The sequence below is a fragment of the Sebastes fasciatus genome, chromosome 15 (genome assembly GCF_043250625.1).
Source record: "Sebastes fasciatus isolate fSebFas1 chromosome 15, fSebFas1.pri, whole genome shotgun sequence".
Lineage (NCBI taxonomy): Eukaryota > Metazoa > Chordata > Actinopteri > Perciformes > Sebastidae > Sebastes > Sebastes fasciatus.
In genome coordinates this window covers 5,848,477-5,870,340 of record NC_133809.1, presented here as the reverse complement: position 1 = coordinate 5,870,340, position 21,864 = coordinate 5,848,477, and the positions used below count along the sequence as shown (strand labels likewise).

The 21,864-nt window shown below is 41.8% G+C and overlaps 1 protein-coding gene across 1 annotated transcript; it reads right to left on the bottom strand.

The window, feature by feature from the left end:
• Nucleotides 1–37: 37 nt before the first annotated feature.
• On the bottom strand, nucleotides 38–20,607 carry znf106a (zinc finger protein 106a). The gene is made up of 22 exons (XM_074659916.1): nucleotides 20,451–20,607; nucleotides 16,913–16,995; nucleotides 16,306–16,367; nucleotides 14,516–14,710; nucleotides 10,956–12,836; nucleotides 10,403–10,865; nucleotides 9,809–9,878; nucleotides 9,418–9,572; nucleotides 8,920–8,980; nucleotides 8,520–8,798; nucleotides 7,432–8,296; nucleotides 6,736–6,785; nucleotides 5,574–5,719; nucleotides 5,352–5,486; nucleotides 4,933–5,049; nucleotides 3,878–4,069; nucleotides 3,433–3,495; nucleotides 3,154–3,273; nucleotides 2,945–3,016; nucleotides 2,609–2,680; nucleotides 1,928–2,074; nucleotides 38–1,611 (listed from the first exon to the last, which is right to left on the bottom strand). Exons 2-22 carry the CDS (start codon nucleotides 16,964–16,966, stop codon nucleotides 1,555–1,557), a joined length of 5,256 nt encoding a protein of 1,751 aa, XP_074516017.1. The 5' UTR covers nucleotides 16,967–16,995; nucleotides 20,451–20,607; the 3' UTR covers nucleotides 38–1,554.
• Between the last annotated feature and the right edge of the window lie 1,257 nt (nucleotides 20,608–21,864).

Below are 21,864 nucleotides of genomic sequence, written 5' to 3'. Positions count from 1 at the left end.
TTGTGGTATTTTAAAGCAGCATAAAAGAAGACACACATTTTATGATGTTGCACCATTTTTTTTATTATGATTATTAACAATGTCTTTGATTGCACTTTCTTAAAAAATATCTTTAATAACAACTGAAAAAACTTGAAGAAACTCAGGAATGCCAGGTAAGGAGAGGTGAACTGCTCGCTTTTCTCAGACGTTAGCGGATGTTTGGAAGATGGCGGCTGTGAGAAACGTGAACTCCTCAACAGAGGACACAACCAAGAGAGCTGCAACCACACCAAAGTTTGCCAAAGAGAGCAACCGGCTGGGATTTCACACGGGTTTAAAACTGGTTGAATATGCCTTTTTTTAAAAAGTGGCTTTTTTTTTTTTTAGCGGGTGAGGTATGGCATGGGAGATGAATCCTAATTCTTCCCTTCAAGCTCCTCCATCGAATACCTCCTCGAAACATCCTTCACCTCCACACTTCATTAGAAAACTATCTTCACTGTGGGAAAAATACAACTCCGCTGCCTTCTGCTCGATGCTCCAATTATAAAATAAATTTCCAAAAATCCCCAAGAAGGACAATTTGTCATAAAAACAGTCACACTCACTCATGGAAAACAGGGTTCATCAAACAGGGTTAAACCACTTTGTGGACAAGAATAAACCCACACAGATAAACACATGTAGGAACACACACACACACACACACACACACACACTCACACACACAATCATCTTCATCATCATCGCCACGTCTTGGCTCTGTTATCACTGCAAATTCTCAAATGGCATCTTCAGGCCAAGTAACACAACACTGCACCAAAGTCCCTCAACGCCTTCATATCACTGAGCAACGAAACAAACAAAAAAAGTAAATGAATGTAATCCTAAACCGCTAACGAAACAAAAAAGATGTTTTCTGAAAACAAAATAAAAACCAAAAATAAATTAATTCAACGAAACTCCTTCAAAACAAACACCGTTCCACTAAAACACGGCCCGGGAAAACTTTAAATCACTCGTTATTGTCCTAAACAAAAAGGTTACCTCGAGTGAATAACTTAAAAAAGAAAACAAAAAATAAAAACAGCTAAAGGTTGCTCAACATGACACATCACTACTGCACTACAACAATAAAAACATCTCTTAGCCCATGCCATATGACGGTTAATCGGTTTCAACAGAAAAGCGGAACAAACCCTCTCTGATACCGGCAACGCTGGAGTTTCTTCAATAAACAAAAGTCACGTGTTTCTTTGTCTTATTTTGGTCAGTGAAAAGAGGAACTGCAGTGGTCAGACAGAGAGAAAGAGAGGAAGGCGTGTTATTGTAGAACGTAAAAAAACAACAACAACCAACCCTCCTTTCATCATTGTATTATGGTTGGATTCCAACACCGAACATAAAGGATGGAGTCGTCAGACGCCACTCGTCAGGCTCGACAGGAGCGCTGCTACGATAAGTGGGTCCCAAAAACATCCCCCCCAATATGGGAGGCTAAAGGTGGGGGGGGTAAAGGTAGCAGGGAAGGGAGGAGGGCTCAGGGAGGAACGATGTTCCCTCCAGCAGCCCTTAAGGCTCCAGTGCAGTCTCCTCCGCTGCGTGTTTCTGCATGTGCACCGGCATCCCCTGCAACACACAAAGAAATAATACCCTCTAAATTAAAGGTCTTATTGGTAATGTTTTTATGTAGACGAATATTATATTATGTATTTTATGTCGTAGAACAAAACATTAAATCTCTTCAGCGTGTGTTAACCACAGACCTTATTTCAGGCATCTAACTAAAGACCCATTGACTTCCAGACGAGGGAACCGCAAGTGCTAAAATGTTAACTCATATCCGGGTTTAAGACTCATTCCTGCAGCACTCTATAGCACCTTTAAGCTTTAAAACCTAAATGTACTCCTCTACGTACTAAAAACACTTTTTTTTTTTTTATACCTGCTTGGAGCTGTTGCGTGCACAGAAAAACTCTTCACAGTTTTTCCAGCGGCATTTGAGCGTCTGGGAGTTGGTACTGGTGTGGTCGTTGATCAGGTGCTGCTTCAGATGCTCCATCATCCCGAACACCAGCGAACAGCCGTGCCACTGTCAACACAAGACGACACCGTTAATCAATAATAACCAGGGAGCCTTTTGTGTTGGCTTTTAATGTGATTTACTAGATAATATCACCTCTTCAGGCCTCTAAACATGATTCAAATACAATAAGAGGGGGGAAAAGTCACTCTTTGGTTGAATTGGTCACAACCTGTGAACGGGACCCAAGGGGTCCTGGTTTTATTTTGATTCTATTTTTTTAAATACTTGTGCATTACTGGACAAACAAGATGATACTTCAGGTCAACATTTTTCCAGGACTGTGATAATGTAGTTTGGTGGCAGCAAAAATGTTTTACAATCTAAAAACATCAAAATTAACATCAGGGTTTGATGTAAAGTCCCTCAGAAAGAGGCAGAAGTCTCCAGAATTGTCTCGATTTCTTCCATTACAGGAGCCTAAATACACCAAAATAAAATCCAACCACATGACATACATCTCTTACTCTTACATTGTCTAGTTAAACTCTCTTGTTCCACACATTTCCCCTCTCAGCTCTGCCTCCCCGTCCCTCATCTTACCCAGCAGCGGTAGTTCTGCATCAGGTTCAGCTTGACGGCCTGCACGCTGCCGTCGTAACAACCGGTGTAGATCTGAAACACAGCATTAACACGAACAACGGGTTAAGATCTGATCTGAAAGCTTTTTCCAAATATCAAATAACTTGTATGTCATACGTTATAGAAAAAAAACATATCAGCTGGTTATATATATACATATGTATGTGCAAAAACTGGTGATCAAATGCGTCTATTACAGTTGGGATTAATGACGTCTAATGAGTGTCTCTGATATATTTCCTTGTTTAATTTCACAGTTTTCCTAGCATACAGCTTAGGAAAAAGCAGGTTTCTCACCATGTTCTTGTGGATCGACATACACATCACCATGTCCTTGTGTCCACCGTAGACCTGCAGCTGGTCGTGAGACTGAGGAGAGAACAACAGGTTTCACATTTTATAGTGTGCAGACATGAAAACGTGCTGAAACGGCGTTCACACCCAAATGTAAACGAGCAAATGGCTCAGTAGGCAGAGTGGCCAGAGATGGTTTAAAGGATTCAGACCTGTAGATCGTAGACGCGCACCAGTTTGTCCAGACAGGCTGTCACCATCACCTTCCCCAGGACGGACACCACAGTGACAGCGTGACTGTGGCCCTTGTAGACCCGCACCAGCTCTCCTGTCTGTACGAGTGGCAAAGAATATAAAGTGTGATGTATGTATATTAATACGTCATTCAACTGCACTGTCTATATGGGCTTTACTTTCAAGAAAGGAATCATAAACATGTTAAATTGTAAAATAATATCTTTATGTATAAAGAGATAAACAGGGTGACTCACATGGATGTTGTGTGCGTAGACACATTGATCACTGGAGCCGCTAAATACCAGGTCATTGATCACCTGAGAGAGAGAAACAAAGAGGAATTAAACTCAATCTGACTAAATGAATCCTCAGCTCCCATATCATGTAAAACACGAGATAATCGAGACTTGAAATAGGAGCAGATATTAAGTTATTATCACAGGTAATACACTGATTATCTTTACACAATCTTAGCATCGCTCTCTGGAAAAATGACTAGTTATAAGTTGTTTCCTGTTTTTTAAAATGCTTACATCAACATGGTTTTAGATAGATAAATAGATAGATAATTTATTCTTCCAAAACATAATAGACACAGATAAATGTATACATTTCACTACAAATCATCATTCCTGCGTTTGTTTCTTTGCTTCTCTGTGCGTTCCAGTGATGACGTGTCAGAGTTGAATCTCAGGTTACCTTCATGCAGAGCACCGTCTTGGTGTGTCCCTCCAGCGTGCGCAGCAGCAGGCCGCTCTTGGCGTCTCTCACGCTGATGGTGCTGTCGTAGGAGCCGACCAGCAGGATCCTCCGGGCTCCCTCCTGTGACGAGGCCAGACAGCTAACGGATCGCGGCCCGTGGCACTCGAACACGTCCATCTGCTTGTTTGTCTAAACAAATAAACAGAAACGAAAAGTCATCACGTCTCCACCTTTTATCCCCCAAAGCTAGCCGATAGAGATAAATACATTCTCTGACATTTAAAATATATATTTTTTCCCAACTTGTGGCAAAAAGGTAAACATATTAATTTCAAGAAAGCTCATGATTTGACTTCAATAACATGACATACAACACACTGTAGCAGACCAATTCGGCTCTTTAACAACTGGTCTGTAATGGTTCATAATAGGTCTGCAACCAATGTTTGTTTTCAATATTATTTTAACTGCCGATCAAGATTAAGTAATCGCTTGGTCTTAAAAAATGTCATGAGATAGTGAAAAATGCCCAAAGGGACGTCATAAAACTGTACAAAGCCCAAAGAGATTCAGTTTACTATTGTACAAGATGAAGTAAAGCAGCAAATTCTCACATTTATGAAGCTGGATCTGACATTTTTACTTGAAAAAATGACTTAAAGTGGAAACTTTTCAAAGGTCTAAACACTGATGAGTCCAGCTTTTTCTGTCACCTGAACATTTGAAGTCTAATTTATCATTTTCTGTAGGTGGAGAAGTGTCAATAACTACAACATTTTTAATTCTGAATAAACATTTCGAGGGTGAAGGTGCAGGTATACTAATACATAATACATCTTTTTATGTAACTACTTTAGCTACTACAACTACTTGAAACTTAGTCAAGAGAGTTGTCTTATTTTTTCCTTCAACAACTTGAGGAAAGAAAATTAATTTATATTATATTTCCTAACAGAATCAGAGAGTCACAGTCTTAACTTTACAGTGCTAACAGTATCACTGTCGAACCTTTACACTACTTAATGCATATTATACTGCACTGCATCTCTCACCTTGAGGTTAAAGGTCACCACCGTGCCGTTTGCCAGACCGGCGTATAAAGTCCTCCATCGACTGTGGAGGCACAGGACTCGGTCTGGCAGATGGAACTGCTGCTCCAGCTCTCGAGTCTGTGGACGTCAAACAACATCAACTGAATTAAATTATACATTTTTATAAAAGTAGAATGAAGAATAACACCTCATGGCACTCTTCTTCTATTTCCCATGATGTTAACAGTAAGAAAACCTGCTTCACATATACGGCTACACGATTCATGGTCACTAAAAGAGCACAAATCAACAAGAATCCAATTATTAAATCAGCGCATTACCCAACACATCCTATAATGTGACCAGATCAAGCAGAAGGTACTGCATGGATAATCAATTATCAATGTGATTAATCAGTAATAGTAGATGTGTGTTGTTACCTTGAGACTGTAGCAGCAGATGGTCTGGTCACTGGAACCAGAATAAAGGCGGTGATGCAGACTGGGAGCCGCGGACACCAACAGGCAGCTCACTTTGGAGCTGTGACCCTCAAACACACCGACACATTTATGGCTCTGCAACAACGAGAAAATAAAAGTTTGTTCAGCTGGTGCATTCACAAAAATTAGGAATTAACCGCCCGACATCCTGCTGACACCCACCACCAGGTCGAAGGCTTTGACGGTCCGGTCTCCTGAACACGTGTACAGCAGCCCGTTGTAGATCTGCATGGCGTTCACCGCCTCCTGGTGGCCCTCGAACACACCCTCAGTGGGCAAATCGTCCTCACCGTGGTCAGAGGACGCGTCTGTGAAACACACACAAATACATTCATGAGCACAAAGATAAAGAGCCTTTTATAAAGATGTAATGCCATAAATCAACTTTAAAAAGAGGGCACTACGAATAAACTCTCTCCAGGTTGTAATCTGTTTTAAATATAGAAAGATTTTTTTCCTAAACTCAAATAAACAGGATACAGTAGTTTATCTAAGTGACATTTTAAGTAGCTGATTTAACAAATGTCCTCTGATAAATTCCCCACCGATCATTTTTTAAGTGCAGGTTTTGTATGTTTTTCTCTGGATGAACATATAAATGAGACATAGACCAGCGATGAGTATGCATCAGGTTAAATAGTTGTGTGTCCATTTATCACAGCACTCATCATCCGGCTCACACAGCGTCACTGAAAGTCAACTAACGCTCTATGAATAACTTGCCCATAAAAAGTAATTTGGGCGCTCAGAGAGTCTATTTTAACCTGATCAAGGAGGACGATATTTCTAATTCTGGCTGCTGGTATAATTGTATGTTTAGTTATCAAACATCAAGACTGCCGGTGAGGTGACGGGCCCGCTGCCAACACTGCAAAATGTCCTTAATTGCCAAGAAAAACACTAAAAACAAATACTTATTTATAATAAAGTATACAAGATGAACACTTTTAGATATGTAAGATTAACCACAAGTTCAAGGAAACATTGTGTTTCATACAGTCATCAAATAATTTAAAGCTGCTTGTCAAACGGTTGAATCGCTTCAGAAACCCACTCCCCATCCGACAATTTCTGTGCCTTTCCAAATCAGATAATCCGACACTCACACTCACTTAACGGCGCCACTTTTGTGCAACACAATGTCTGTCCTCCAGGAGAGACTGACTGAAAATGTGCGCTATTATCCACATATTTAAACAATAGTTACAGCTGTTTTTTCACTCCGTATGTTGTACGAACTTGTTACAACGGTTCATCACGTTACGAACCGCTGGAGCTTAACCCGACCCTTGTAACTTGAACAATTCTCCAGAGATGAACTTACCTGATGAGATCTTTGATATCTTGGGTGACGTGATGGGAAACGGCAAGTCACTGTGGGGAGAAAAGGACGAAATGATGAGTGATTATAATTTGGGATAAATCCAAAAAGATCTGCGATTAGACTCAATACAAAAGATCATAACTAAACTTTAGCTCCGACACAAGACAAATAAAAGCAGTGTGAGGTTCTGGCAGAATATTATCATGACCTCTGACCTCTCTAAAATCCAATCCTTAAATCTTATAATTTTGGAAAAGTGTGTTATAGATGAAATTTAGTTTTCTTATGTTTTTTATTAAATCCTTGATAGCTGTAAAGTATAATTTCGACATATAAAGTTAGCTTTAAAATGACATTTATTGTATACTCTACATATATTTACTGTTGAGATCACTATTTATAATCTTTTCTTTGTGTAAAAGGCATCTGATCCAGTGGATTTTTTTTTTTTACTTTTACTGACAGTTTCAAACCCACTTTATTATCCCTTTAAATGCAAAACTGAGAAAACAAACATTAACAAAATGTCAACTAAAGGTCCACTTATTCACTTGTTCTGGAGCTTTTGAGCACATCCCACAGTCCTCAGTCCCATCCTGTGATATGGTTGAAAGCTCCAGAACAAGCGAGTAAGTGGATCTTGAGTTGAGATTGTTTTGTAAACGGCTGTTTCCAAAGATCAAGAATGAGTCTCACCTCTCGGAGGACCGGCACACGTCCATGTCGCTGGTGGAGGTGACCTCGTTGCAGGCGAGGCTCTGCGGCTCAGGTCTGGAGGAGTCTGGGATCTGGACCGGAGGGGAAGCTGGAACTAGGGTGTCCGTGTGCTGCTGCTGCTGACAGGCGGCGGTGACCTCCATGCTTTCTTCTGATTCCAGGTTCATCGTGAGCTCAGCGGGGGCCGCCTGGGGAAGCTCCACCATGTGTTTGGGGTCTTCCTTCTCAAGTGTGTCGGTCGGAAACAGGCGCCTGGAGGCCTCCTCAACCAGCTCCATGTTCACATCTCCCTCTCTGTCTTCTGACGGCGGAGTGGAGGTGCTGACCTGGGAGCTCCCGCTGGGTCTCCTGCGTGGTCGAAGCCACCGCGGCCTCAAGCCCTCTCCGTCTATCTCGGTGTCGCTGCTCTCGGGCTGCTCCGTCCCTTGGGCCTTCTTCAACACCTTCCTCTTCTTCAGCTTCCTCACGCGCTTCCCGCTCCTCAGTTCAGGCGGAGAGGGAGGCAGGTTGAGGACTGAGGGGGCTGAGGAGGGCTCAAAGGACGGTGTGGCTGCGCAGTCAACAACACTCCCCACCTCAGAGCTCCTCCTGCTGGCCAAGAGAGACTTTAGGGGGGATTTGGAGTCAGGCAGAGAGTTCCTGGTTGCCTGTATGGCCTTTTCCATGGTCTCAACCAGACCTGACAAGCTCTCTTTGCAGTCTGCAGGCGTGTTAAAGTTCTCCCAGTTATGATCTGTGTTAGTTTGGTACGGCTCAGACTTTCTGTCAGGAGATGGATGGAAATTGGCAGGATCTGCAAGAGTTTCAGAAGCACATGGATCAGATGAACAGAAATGGAGAGGGTGTTTTTGAGCAATTTCTAAATTTTCCCTTGAGTCACTGCACTTATCTAAATTCATAAAATCTGGAAGGAAAAAAAACATGATTGTCTATTACCATGTGTAATAAATGCAGATTTCTGAGCATTTCCTCTGATTTACTGTCCATCGGTGGTATTTCATGAAAACAATTCGCAGAAATGTCCTGTGTGAAGTTACCTGGTGAAAAGGCTGCAGCAGGAGCGGCAGGCAGCTCTGGAGTGGTGCTGTGAGCACAGTGGGTCATATCGTCCACGGGATCCATCGCTGAGCTGACGTGGACCGGAGACTGAGGCTCCTGCTTGATAACTACGGGCATGAAGGGAAGGCTGGAGGAGGGAGGGGAGGCAGGAGGACTCGGACAGGGAGCAGCAGCAGCAGTGTCCGTGACAGCGGGGAGCAGCATGGAGGAGGGCGTGTGTGGCTCAGCTTCTACTGAATCCATCTTTTCTTCTTTCAGTTTGATCTGAGGTGCACCGTCCAAACCACCTGTTTACAAAATACACAATAAACACTTAATTCCTCTGTTTATTTCAGTTTGTAGTCACTGGTAGTAAAAGTTACCATTTAATAAAACATAATGTCATGTATTCCATACTAATGTCCTCACCTTGCATCCCTTTCAGTAACTCGATGCGCTTGTTTCTCAGTGTGGTCATCTCTCCAGACATCTGGGTGAGACAAAATCATACAGTGAATAGTGAAAAGTGAATATTTCTGCTTGTTAAGTGGGTAATATATAACATAATATGGAGATTACTGACTTAGGAACATGACATTAAACTAGAGGCAAGTTGTTTTCATTAATTTAAACTGTATTATTAACTATTAGGTCGACTGTTTGTCCTAGAATCAAAGTTAATAATGTTATTTTTGACCCTTCACTACATCAAAAGAACAAATAATGAAGTAGCTGGCAAGACATCAAATACTCGCTAAGCTCAGCAAACTGTGGACATCTGCTCCAACTGCACCGGCCTCAAAACCAGGCAACTCTTCAGGAGAGAATCAGCGTCTCAGTGGAAGAACTAATACTCGCACATGCACACCAACCTGCTCTTGAATCAAAATGAAAAGAGAAAGTTAGACATATCACAACTCTTTTTACCTGCTGTTTAACCACCATGAGACGCTGCACCTCTATGTAGGCGGCCTCCAGCACAGCGCGGGCCTGAATCAGGCTGGTGTCCATGGTCTGCAGCGAGCGACTCAGCTCTTCCTCCCGCAGAGACACAGCTAGCAGCTGGTCGATCTGTGAACGCTCTGCACACACAGGCACCGAAAGATGCTCATTATGAACCATCGACAACAGCTTGGCACAAGTTTTGTTGTCTTAAAATCAATTAAGATTGAAGATGTCAAATCCTTCCACCAAAATCGTTAAATTACATGAGCGGAGACAATATACTACGGACAAAAACATATATATTTCACTCTCAAAAAGTGAAACGATACAGTATATATGACTTGTTAATGCCACAGAACTCATAGATACGAACCTTTTTTGGATTTGACTTTCCTTCTTTTGCTGTTGTGTTCCAAGCAAGACGTCTCTGCACTTGGAACGTCCTACAAGGGAGAAAGAAAAGAGTCACATGCTGCCTGTTTTAAAGTATTAAAGTAGAGAAATAAAAGTGGTTATTGGTCACACAGACCTTTTTTTAAAAGAGTCCTCCACCGATTTAGCATTGCACTCCTGTAACACTGTCACTAATGATGGACAGTTTTTATAAAAAAGGATAATAATTGATGCAGAAGAAACAGAGATATCGTCATTTTTATTCCATGCGTTCTTCTTCACCTTGCACATACATACATTACCCACAATGCAACTAGACTGCTGACAGTTTGGTAGGATATTCAGATGTTATGCTAGTGCCAACTACTGTAGCCTCGAACCGCTAGCCTCAAGCAGAGATGAGGAGCGGACTACAGAGGTCTCCCTCGTTTCTAAGAAACAGGTTTTTTAGTTTTCAAACTTTTAATAACATTTATATTTATCAGACTTCACACAGCTCGTCTAGATACAACGTTTTTAGCCGTAAACAGAATCGGTGGAGTTCCCCTTTAATAACACCGTTTCCTTTACTCACCCCGGCTGCTCTCCTCCTCTTCCCTGTCCCCTGGCCGTCGTACAGCTCTGTCCCCGAGCTGCTGTCCCCGAGCACCGAATCAGACCGCTGGAGGGCCTTCACCGTCACAGAGGTCAGCTTCTCCGGCTGCTTCTTTGCTTTAGCCTCAAACTGGCCGAGCATCTGCTCCACCTCTTTCTCTTCACGCTGATTGTCTTTGGGATTTGGAGAACCGGAGGACGCCTGCGGCTCTGAGCTGAGGGCCTCTCTTTGCTCCGTCTCCTTTGACATAAAGGATGTAAACAGGGAGTGAGTGGACGCAGGAGCGATGCTGCTTTCTGATAAGGAGCGTTTTCGGGAGGCGGGGTTGTCCATCAACGACTCCCACTGGAAACCCTCCACCAGGGGAATGCCCTCTTCCTCCTGGCTCTGGTCTTCCTGGCTCTGGTCCTCCTGGTCGATCGGCACCATCTCGATCCCGAACCTGGAGGACGGACAGGACATAACATAACATGAGCAACTGAAATTTAAAAACGAATGTTGAAAGAATGCAAACTCCAAATGTAAGACTCACCTTGGCATGCCTTTCCCTTTGTCCTGCTTCTTCCTGACCTCCTGGTACACCTGATCCCAGTTCACGTTGCGTCGAGACCCGGAGGAGCTGATGAGCTGCCGTACAGTCGGTTTGAGTCCGGAATCCTTTTCCGTGTCACTCCTCCGCGACTCGCTCAGGTTTCTCACCCGTCTGGCGATGTTCAGGTTGGGCTCGTGGCCACCTGTTTTGCTCTTGGAACTGATGTGTTTGGTCAGATCACGTTTCAGGACGGGAGGCAGGTCGAGTTTGGAAAGACCTGACGCGTTTGACCCTGAGACCGTCTGAGCTTCACCGCTTCTGGAGGTGTCGCTCTCGGAGCTCTGCCCGGCCTGCATGGCTTCATCTGGTGCCACCGGGCTTGTTTCCTCCGCTCTCCTCCTGTTCTCCTCGTCTCCTCGGCTCGAGGCTGCCGGCTCTGAGCTCTCCATGGTCGAGGTGCTGACTTGCAGTGATTGGAGAAACTGGCTGCTGTCTGAAGATTGCAATGTGGGCTTTTCTGGCCTGACAGACTCAGGTAGATTTGGTTTAGCTGCGCTCTGCCTGTTTTCTTTATTCACTCCTATCTGACTCTGATCCCTCTGCTGCTCCTCCACATTGTGCAGCAACGTTTCCATCCTGTTGTTTCTACAGCTATCCAAAGAGCCTCTCTTTTCGCACACAATCTTTCTCGCTTTCCTGAATGTTTCTAGGAGCTGCTGTTCTTTCCTCAACTGAAGGAGCCCGACAGGCGGAGCCTGGGGGCTGAACTCACTCTGCTTTGATTTTGACTGTGCGTGCGCTTGACTGCTGAGTTGTGCTCCGCTGTTGAGACCAGGAACTGAGGACATCTTCCAATCTTTATGTGGCAATTTCTTGTTTGCCTTCTGATTGGAGGGACCAGATGTGGCGTTCTGGTGGCCATCTCTCTGAGTGCTGCTGCTTCTACTGCTGCTGCTGTTGCTTCCATCTCTGGGTTTGGTTTTGGGGTTCTTTTTATGCTTCCCTTTCTCTTCCACACTTTGTCCACTGGAGCTCAGCTGCCCCGGTTTCTGTTCAGGTCGTGATTGCCTGTTCAAAGCGCTGGTTTCCTGTGCCTTGTCTTGTTTCTGGGGATTATGGACTTTCGTGGACTTCTCTAATGAGTTTGCATCCTTGTGGGGTACAGATTCAGAACCCTTTGTGACTGGATAAGGTGACCAGCGACAGGCTTTGTCCAGCTTCGGATTGCTACCGAAGGTCTTAGAGCTCTTACTGCTGCTGTGGTCCGGTTCTGCTGTTTGCCCCTCCTTATTCTGAAGCCCATCACCCTGCTGACCGCCCAGCTCATTGCCTGTATTTTGAAACGGGTTAAGAGCCCGCGCAAATAAATTGGGTGGAGGTGGATACGCAGGACAAGGCCCGAGAAGGCTCGGGGGCCGGCTCCATTGTAGGTTCTGGGAAATATTGTTTCGACCATAGACCCCGTTACTGCTGCCTCCGTTGCTGAGCCAGGGCAGTCGACTCCGTTGATTGCCACAAATCGCGCCCTGATCCCACTGCCTGTTACCCAAACCTTCCTGGCTATGGAAGTTTACAGCACCAAACTCTCCAGATGCCCATTTCTGAAAGTTGGGCGGCTCTTGAGCGTGCCAGGTGGCGCTCTTCCCCTGTCTACTGTGCTGCCAGGGTTGTGCCTCCCCTGCTATGGCATTACATTGGTTGCTTCTGTACCAAGTTTTGTTGTGACTGGATCCACCGAACCCCGCCTGTGATTGCTGCTTCCAGGCACAGTCCAGCCGGTAACGCTCCTTAGCTTCTTTTAACTTCTGCTGGAACTCCTCCTTTCTCTTTCGATCTTCTTCTTTTGCCAGCTTTGCAGCAGCAGCAGCCTCCTTTTCTTTCCTACAAACAAAAGACAGATATCAATATACACCGATCAGCCATAACATTATGACAGCATCGGCAGCCCTGACCAGTCTGCGGCTACACAGCCCCATACGCAACAAACTGCTCCTCACTGAGAGTTCTGACACCTTTCTATCAGAACCAGCATTAACCTTTTCAACAATTTGAGCTCCAGTAGCTCTTCTATTGGATCGGACAACACGGGCCAGCCTTCGCTCCCCACGTGAATCAATGAGCCTTGGGTCTGACCCTGTCGCCGGTTCACCGGTTTTCCGTCCTTGGACCACTTTTGGTAGGTCCTGACCACTGCAGACCAGGAACATCCCACAAGAGCTGCAGTTCTGGAGATGCTCTGACCCAGTCGTCTAGCCAGCACAATCTGGCCCTCGTCAAAGTCGCTCACATCCTTATGCTCCACAAGCTGCTAAGCTAAGCCGTGAGTACTAACAATAGCCATGTTCACGTTCATAACGATATGATTATGTCCTTCATGGTAATAGTGGAGGAGTGGCTTTAGAGGGATTCCTGTAGGGACGGACTGTCAGTGTTGACGACTTGGCAACTTTCTCTCTAGATTTGGGGACTTTTGGAGCTGGTGCTGTAGCTACTTTCATTGGAAAAGAGTTGTCAACACTGGGCTGGGTTTTTGAGTTGGATCATTTGTAAATATCTAGTGTTTCTACCTTCTCAAGATAACCGACCCGGTCTTTAACAAGACTTAAAGGTCTCTGTAGCAACCGCATCTATTGGCTCACTGTTGTCAGGTGTCAAGGGGTCGGCTCACAGTGTGACCTACAGCGCTGACCAGCAGAGGGAATACAAGCTTACAGCTCAATGCCAGCTTCAACAGTCTTGACACATATCCCACTTTCTCAACTGCTCCAGACATTCAGACATTTCTCTGAGGTTTCCAGTGAGACAGTGAGGTCAACAATGTGTGTCAAGCCAAACATGCACATAAAAGGCGTATTTGAAGAGGTCGTCTTACAGGATGATTCATTTGAGGTTTGAGTTTTCAATCCTAAAACCGCAATTATATATCAAAAGTATGTAATTAATTCTAGATGTCAGAGCATCACAGGGTTGGAGAGAAGTTTTTGGTTGCATTTCACCATTTATAAAGGGCAGTAAACACATGTCTGAACTTTCTGTGTGCAGTCATGCTTTAATTTTAGGCTGCAGTCCTGACATACGACTCCAGCAGCGGCTCAACCTGAAGCTGCAGCTAAAACAGGCCTACGAGCACCACGGAGCTAAAATGTGACTATACATGGTGCAGGTACACACAAACGACCAACTCGTGAACCATCACTTACATTTGTGGTTAAATCATAACAACATTATAAACATAGACTAGTGTATAAAATAAATTCGTAATAGAAATATTGCCCACTGAAATTAAGTTTCATAAACTGCTGCAATATTTCTTATAGGACCTGGACTAGTGATCAAATGCCATGTTGATAAAGATGTTTTGTTTTCCCAAAAAACGTTTTTAAAAAAAAAAGGTAATTTCTCATATTTGTAACACAAACAATTCAATTGACAGTTTATTATAAGCACTGAAAAGAAAATATATTTGACAAAATGTGTTTTCACCAATAAATAAGCACAAGACAACTTTTTTAATTCACAAAAAAATAGTTTTTGTGTTAAAAATTGCCTGACTGTCTTACCTGATCTTTTCCTTTCTGTTCTCGATCAGGTCCACCAACGCCCGGTCGAAGTAGTCCTCGTCACGGTCGTTCCCAGCATGCTTTTGCTCTGCGGCTTCCACGTTCTGCTTGTGTGTGGGGCTGGAAATGTGGCTGGCATAGTCGGTCAGACTCACCACCGTCACCTTGCACACTCTGCACTCGTGTCCGCAGTCCCTGGGGAGGGAAGGCGAGAGCGGGCGTTCAATCGTTCCTTCAGGCATTGTTCTGTTCTGATATCTGGTCTGGTTTGGTTTTCGTGTCTGCAGAGCTCGTAGCAACGTACTCCGGCTCTACTTCTTGTTACTTTAAAGTTTGAATAAAATCAGGAGAGGAGAATACTCAACAATCCTTAAAAAGATAACCGAATTATCTATGTGTCACAGATCAGGAGGTAGCTAACTTGTAATTATCTCTTGTTAAAAAAAAAAATCTTTATCATCCTGATCTTGTTGTTTCGTTCTTCAGCAGGCCATAGGAGGCAGAGCGAGGGCAGGAGGAGCAGCCAGGCTGGACGCAGGCAGCACGCTAGTCCAGCTGTTTCTGTTCAGCCATGCAGCACAGCACTGGGACGCGTGGAGGGGAGCGAGGCACAGCGCCCTCAGCCTAGTGCTCTTCCATGATGGTGTTCGCCGCGCACTGAGCCTCTACAGAGTGCAATGTCTGTATTTGACCTCACACTCCTCTGTTAGAGCCAGGACCCAGCCCCCCCTTCCAGACCGGCATGTGTTATTAGACCAGGCCCGAGCATCCTGCCGACCAATCCCAAGCAAAGCCCGCGTAACCGGAGCCGTGTGCAGCTGCTCATAGCCTCCACTTCAAAACCTCTCCCAAGTATGTCATCCTGTAACGCTGATAGGGGCAGTGACTCCGCTGGCTCCTTCTCAATTTCTTTTTCAGATTTGTGTCATCCTGGCGTGCTGCCATTCTCTGACCTCTCGTGCAGTTGGCAAACTCTTTATCAGTGAGATCGGGTTACTTTTATGTATTTGACACGTTATTTCTCAGCTCTAGCAGTGGGGGGGGAATTGCAACCTGAATTAGTGATGATGAATTCCTCAACTGGAATTGCAATTTGTAAGTCAGCATGGACCTCACTTAGAGCTGTATCAAGCTGTAACTAAAGTTAAAGGGTAACTTATTAACCCTATTTTCCCATGTTTTTGTGTCTAAGTGACTAATGGGTTTTCAATTATTATTATTTTTTTTTAACAAATGTACCCGACCATCAAGTTTAAATAGATGTCATCTTTGCATATCAATGTTTACATGAAGTCCCAGTTACTTAGCAACAACTCGACCCACAATCAGTATCCAGATTCTTCCCTCTCAGCGCCGGGCCACATACTTCTACTAATCTACAGGGGAGTCACAAGATAGCCAGTTGCCTCCTCTCGGTCATGCCTGTTGTTCCGGAGAGATTGTGTCTATATATATGTGCCACGGTTGAGACAGCTGCTCATATATCAGATGAACATGTGACCGTGTGCAAACGTGTGTCTCGTGACCCAAATACATTTAGAGTAGACAAAACTCTTGAAACAAAGTCAAACTTTTTATATTATAGTTCATTTAGAAATAGTGCATTAAATAAGATGCAGTAATAGTCCAAATTATGATACTATTCATCGATCTTGTGCTATATATGATTATTTGGGAAACAAAACATTTCTATGTAAGACATTTCTGCCAAAAAATCTATTTATTTAGAGTCATGATATATAATTACATGATAGCTGTGCGTGTAGTTTATTTTTGGAGAAACAACTCACCGGCCTTTGAGCTTCTCCAGCTCACGGTGGTGCAGCATACTTCTCATGTGCTCATCCATCTCCTGCAGATACACATGGAAAAATAATAAATCTTTTCTTTTAGGCATCAATTTCCTGCAAGTTTCCTTGTTAGTGAGGTGGTAGATATTCATGTTATTGATCCCCAAGAGGAGGAATTTACATGTCCCAGCATTGGATTTGGTGATATTTCATTTTTCAGATAAAGGAATGAAATAACAAACGATGAAATGTTCTTATATAGGACAATTCTCTTATTTTTAAGCTAAAAAACACACCATTAAAACAACCAATTAGCTGAAAAAATGATTTGTCAAAAACATAAAAACAGTGCTGTCTTTTTAGCTCGTGAAAAATTGGAGATTAAATGATTTTTCTTGGGACAGCAATTGCTGACGAGTGCAAAAGGTATTTAAAAATAGGTATAATAAACCTACACAAAAGTCTATATATTGACACTGGAGTTACACAAAGACAATATTAATTTTGTCAAACATCTTATGTACCTGTAGTGTCATGTAGCCTGAGCTCCTGACATGAAGTCATACAGTATTTATACATTTACAGATCATGTTTGAGGGTGATTTACCTGCTTGGCGGAGTGGACTGTTTCACAGAGGATGCACTTTCTTTCTCTCGCCATCTTGAACACAAGTAGAAATCAGCCCATTACTGTTGAGAGAGAGAATTTATAGTTTTTCTCATTTGATTTAGCACAAGTGCAATTTTCACAACTGTTTCACGGGACATCACAACTCAGTTATTGTGTCAGTAAATCGGCCACCAAAATGAAAAGTTGTTTTGCCACCATGTGAGCCGTACTGGTCAAAAGGATGTTTTTTCACCACGGCAGTGAATGAGAAAAACTGTAATAAATAAAAATCACAGCTTACACGACAAAGCAACAAAGTTCTGTAAAACCATCCTGAATCATAAATATAATTTGTGTGGTGAGTGTGGTTCAACCTTAGCTGGATATTGTGACTATCAAAAATAATTCTGCGAGCTCTCAGCAACATCTCAGACTCGTCAAACCGACCCAGAGGAGGGAGCGCGAGCTCATTTTCTCTGAACTACCACACCTAACTATTCAGCAACATGCCTCCGTACCGCAGCCCAAATGTCAGCACACAGTTCAACCTGGACACTGGTCTAATTCCAGTCTGCTGAAGGAGCAACTCTGCAGCCAGGAGGCAGCATCAGAGCCATGTCTGGACTTGTTGAACGTTCACACACAGGGTGGAGAAACTTAACTATTAATGCCACCCACGGATCAACGGCTAGTGAAGTTACGCCTGTGGCTGTTTCTCACACTAAAACGTGACGTGGCCTTCTCAAGATGTAACTGACCATGTGGAGACCTTGTTCTATTATAAAATATTACTAGTTTATACATTTTGGGATAAATGAAAGTTTGAAAGCACTCTGTCAACTTCGTAACAGCTTTGGTACTGTATAAAAACAAAAAGAAAACATCCCTGCCATCTCTATTGTTGAAGTTATGCCAAGTATTTTGATAATCGATTAATCGTTAAAGTAATTTTTCATGCAAAAATGGCAGAAAAATGTCATTCTCAGCATCTCAAATATAAAGATTTTCTGCTTTTCTCTGGACAAAACAAGACATTTAAAGACATCACCTTGGACTTTGAGACACTGGGACGGACATTTTTCAATATTTTATAACATTTTATATACCAAACGATTAATCTAGAAAATAATCAGAAGATGAATCAATAATAAAAATAATCTTTCGTTGCAGCCCTACTGTAAAACATTAAATTAGAAAAAGAAGATGCCAGTGTGTACAGCCAGCAAAGTGTTGGTTCAGTTGCAGGATGAAGTAAAATCAATTCATGAAAAGAGAAAGATAGCTGCACACTGAGAGTGGCTCCAGTAATTGATTAGTTTATCTACACAATGTTTTGGCCACATAGACCTTCTTCAAGCAGCAATCTCATTGGCAGGTAGAGAATATAATGTGCTTTTTCTCACTCAAATCTGACTGGTAGTGAAGACGAATTCGAGGCTTATCAAAAAACAGAAAAGCTGGCACTCTAACCTTCCTACAGCCGACATCCGACAAGGATCTGATGGGGATATCGATTGGCTACGAACAAGAAAGGAGGTGCAGGACTTGGCCCGTTAAAAAATAAATGCTATTAAAAGACTGATATTTTGGCAAGGTTGGCCTTAGCCGACTAATCGGTCGCTTTGGTCTTAGTCGACTACGATTTTTTTAGTTGATTGGTCATTTTATTGCTTTTTTTATGCTGAATGACCTGTATCCAAATAATTTATGAGCACAGATTTAAAGTGGTTTTTTTTTGTGATTCTCTGTGGAGAGACTCGCAGATCTGTTGATTAAATCTAAGAATTTCTAACTGTGACAGCAGCCCAACTGTGTATAAAGATTAAGTCTGTTTTTTGAGCCTCTTTGACCTGATGAAAGCTAACTGGGCCAAAACATCATGCTTCAGATTTAAATAAATTCCATGCGGGGCTTTCTTTCCTTAATTCAAGGCAGTGCTTTGTTTCCATCTACGCACAACTCTCTCACCTTTACCATATCGGGTGATTAATCAGTCAAACAGCAAAGTTTAATATAGACTAAGTCTAATAACGACCATAGGCAAGGTCTGGAGAGGGGTCATCATCCTGATTAGCTAGGCCTATATTCTGTTTATGACATTATAACATGTCTCTCAACACCTCCATCACCATTTCTCTTCACTCCCAAAGCACCAGAGGGCAGCTATTTATAATACCACTAGGATCCATGGGTCATATTCACTCTCAGCCACTGAATCTACAGGGGGCAGCAGACAGGACAGGGAAAGACACCAAATTAATCTGATATTAGCGACTGATGCACCTATAATAGTATAACTGTTTGAAAACAGACAAGGAAGATGTTTGTTTTGGGATTAATTCACTACAGAGCTTCCTTCTGCAAACATCATGCATACCCTGGAAAGAACACGTTGTGTTTGAAGTTAAATAGAAAGTTAAGTGTTCTCCAAAACAATGTAGGTTAATGAGCAGAAAGAGAAAGTAAAAGCACGTCTGCTCAAAGCAGTTTAACAACAATGGTTAAAGGTCCCATATTGTAAAAAGTGACATTTTCATGGCGTTTATATTATAAAGCAGATTTAAGTTCTATATAAATACTGTGAAAGTATCAAAACGCTTAATCCACAGAGAAACACACACAGCCCGTATTCAGAAACTGAGCTTTTGAAACAAGCCGTCAGGATTTCTGTCCATTTGTGATGTCACAAATCTACAATATTTAGACCATTTCACAGTTTTAAACATAAACATTCTAAATGTGTCCCAGTTTATTTCCTGGTTTCAGTGTATGTGAATGATATCAGCTGACTGGAAGTAAACATGGACCCAAACTGTTTCCTAGCAACAATTCTGTTGCAATTCCATTGAAATGTACTAAAACGGAGCGTTTCAGACAGAGGGTAAAATACAGGTATATTCAAGCAGCCAGCATGAGGAAAATAAAGCTTTTTTTTTTTTTAAATTAAAGCATGTAAACATGTTCTAGTAGAAACCCAAAATACAGGTATGAACCTGAAAATGAGCACGATATGGGACCTTTAAAGTGTTAAATTAGCATGCTAACAGTTGGCTAACTTGGTGCAGGAGTTTATCATCACAAGTCGCATTGAGTCTCCATAATAACTACATCTGACTTTATAAAGCATGCAAAGTTAGTCAGCTGCAACAACAACGACTCTTATCTACTTTGCAGTTGTATAAAAGTTAAAAACTAGCATTACCTTTAGTCTAACTTCAGATAGCAAAGGGTTGACAGGGTTGTTGTTAGCCTAGCTGTAGCTAGCTGTATTATTCTATTAGAGTGCAGATATTCGTGTCTACATCACAATCGGATCCAAAAGCAACCAAGAAGATCAGCAACTAACTATTATACTGACTTCTAACAGAATTAACTGTAACTGTACAGTAACAGCTAAACGTTAGCTAGTTAGCTAGGTTAGCATGCGAGCAGCAGCATGCTAACTGATGAAGTCAATGATGTTCTACATAATGAAAGCATGAAGGAGAACAGCTAAGACATCATGCTTTAATACTGAGACAGGACAGCTGGCTACCTTTATAAGATATATCCAGATGTGTGTGAGGCTACTGCATGTTCTCCTCCACCGATGAAGCTAACAACAACATCCTCTTCTTCCTCCTCCTCCTCTTCCTCCTGGCACCCAGACTGAACTACAACCTGGGAGGCGTTCAAGAACACCACTGTTGTTGCAAACAGCACAATGTGTTCAGTAGTGTTGTCGAAAAGGTTTAATGTTAAGTGTGCAGGTTTTATGATTGTTTGTTATACAAGAAACTCTATGATATTTATTCTCACTTATATGCCTTTGAAAATTATACATCAAAAAAATAATATATATATATACATGTATACAAAAATACATAAACATTTAACGTTACTGTACTGTAGTGATGGAAGAAATACTTTTAAATTTAAAAATAAATAAATAAATAATAATAATATATTTATATATAAAAGTAAAAGTAAAAGAACTCATTATGAAAAATTAAAAAATAAATAAATAAATAATAATAATATATTTATATATAAAAGTAAAAGTAAAAGAACTCATTATGAAAAATGTAAAAATAAATAATAATAATATATTTACATATAAAAGTAAAAGTAAAAGAACTCATTATGCAGAATGGAACATTTCAGGCATTTAATGTATATTATATTATAATTATTGATGCATTACTGTGTTAATCACTTAAATCTTGCAGCTGGTAAATGTGGAGCTCATTTTAATTACTTTATATACTGCTGGGTAGCAGCTTAACTTATAATAATACATCATAATTTATTAGTTAATTTATATTTTGTATTAATAATCTAAATCTGCAAAGTTGTTAAATAAAAGTAGTGGAGTAAAAGTACAATATTTGCCTCCAAAATATAATGGAGTAGAAGTATAGAGTGGCATAAAAATGGAAATACTCAAGTCCAAGTATGGCAAAATTGAACCTAAGCACAGTAAATGTACTTAGTTACTTTCCACCACTGCATAATGTAACTACTGTGTGTATTTCTCTTGCTGTATGTTAGTTGTACATTGTTCAAGAATAGGCTAATCATGACGATTAAAAACAAAGTACTCTATGCAACAGTGTAAAAGTACTATGTTACAACTTATTTGGAAAATTGTTGTGCAATTTAAATGTATTTGTCCCTGTCAAATAAACATGAAATTAAATTTGTTGATTTATATTTTGTATTAATTATCTGATTCTGCAAAAGTAACTAAAGTTGTTGAATACAAGTAGTGGAGTAAAAATTACAATATTTGCCTCCAAATGTAGTGGAGTAGTTTGGCAAAAACTGTACCCAGGTACAGTACTTGAGTAAATGTACTTAATTACTTTCTACCACTGCATACATGCAACTAATATGTGTATTTCTCTGGCTGCATGTTAGTTGTACATTGTTCAAGAATAGGCTAATAATGACAATAAAGCAAAGTTACA

Bases quoted from the DNA above. Each gene is read 5' to 3' on its own strand.
- znf106a (XM_074659916.1), bottom strand. From the start codon at position 16,966: ATGGCGAGAGAAAGAAAGTGCATCCTCTGTGAAACAGTCCACTCCGCC. The intron at 10,866-10,955 runs GTGAGTCTTACA...TCCGTCCTCCAG, and splicing joins AAAGGGAAAGGCATGCCAAG to GTTCGGGATCGAGATGGTGC. The intron at 3,274-3,432 runs GTGAGTCACCCT...CCACTCGTACAG, and splicing joins TCTACGCACACAACATCCAT to ACAGGAGAGCTGGTGCGGGT.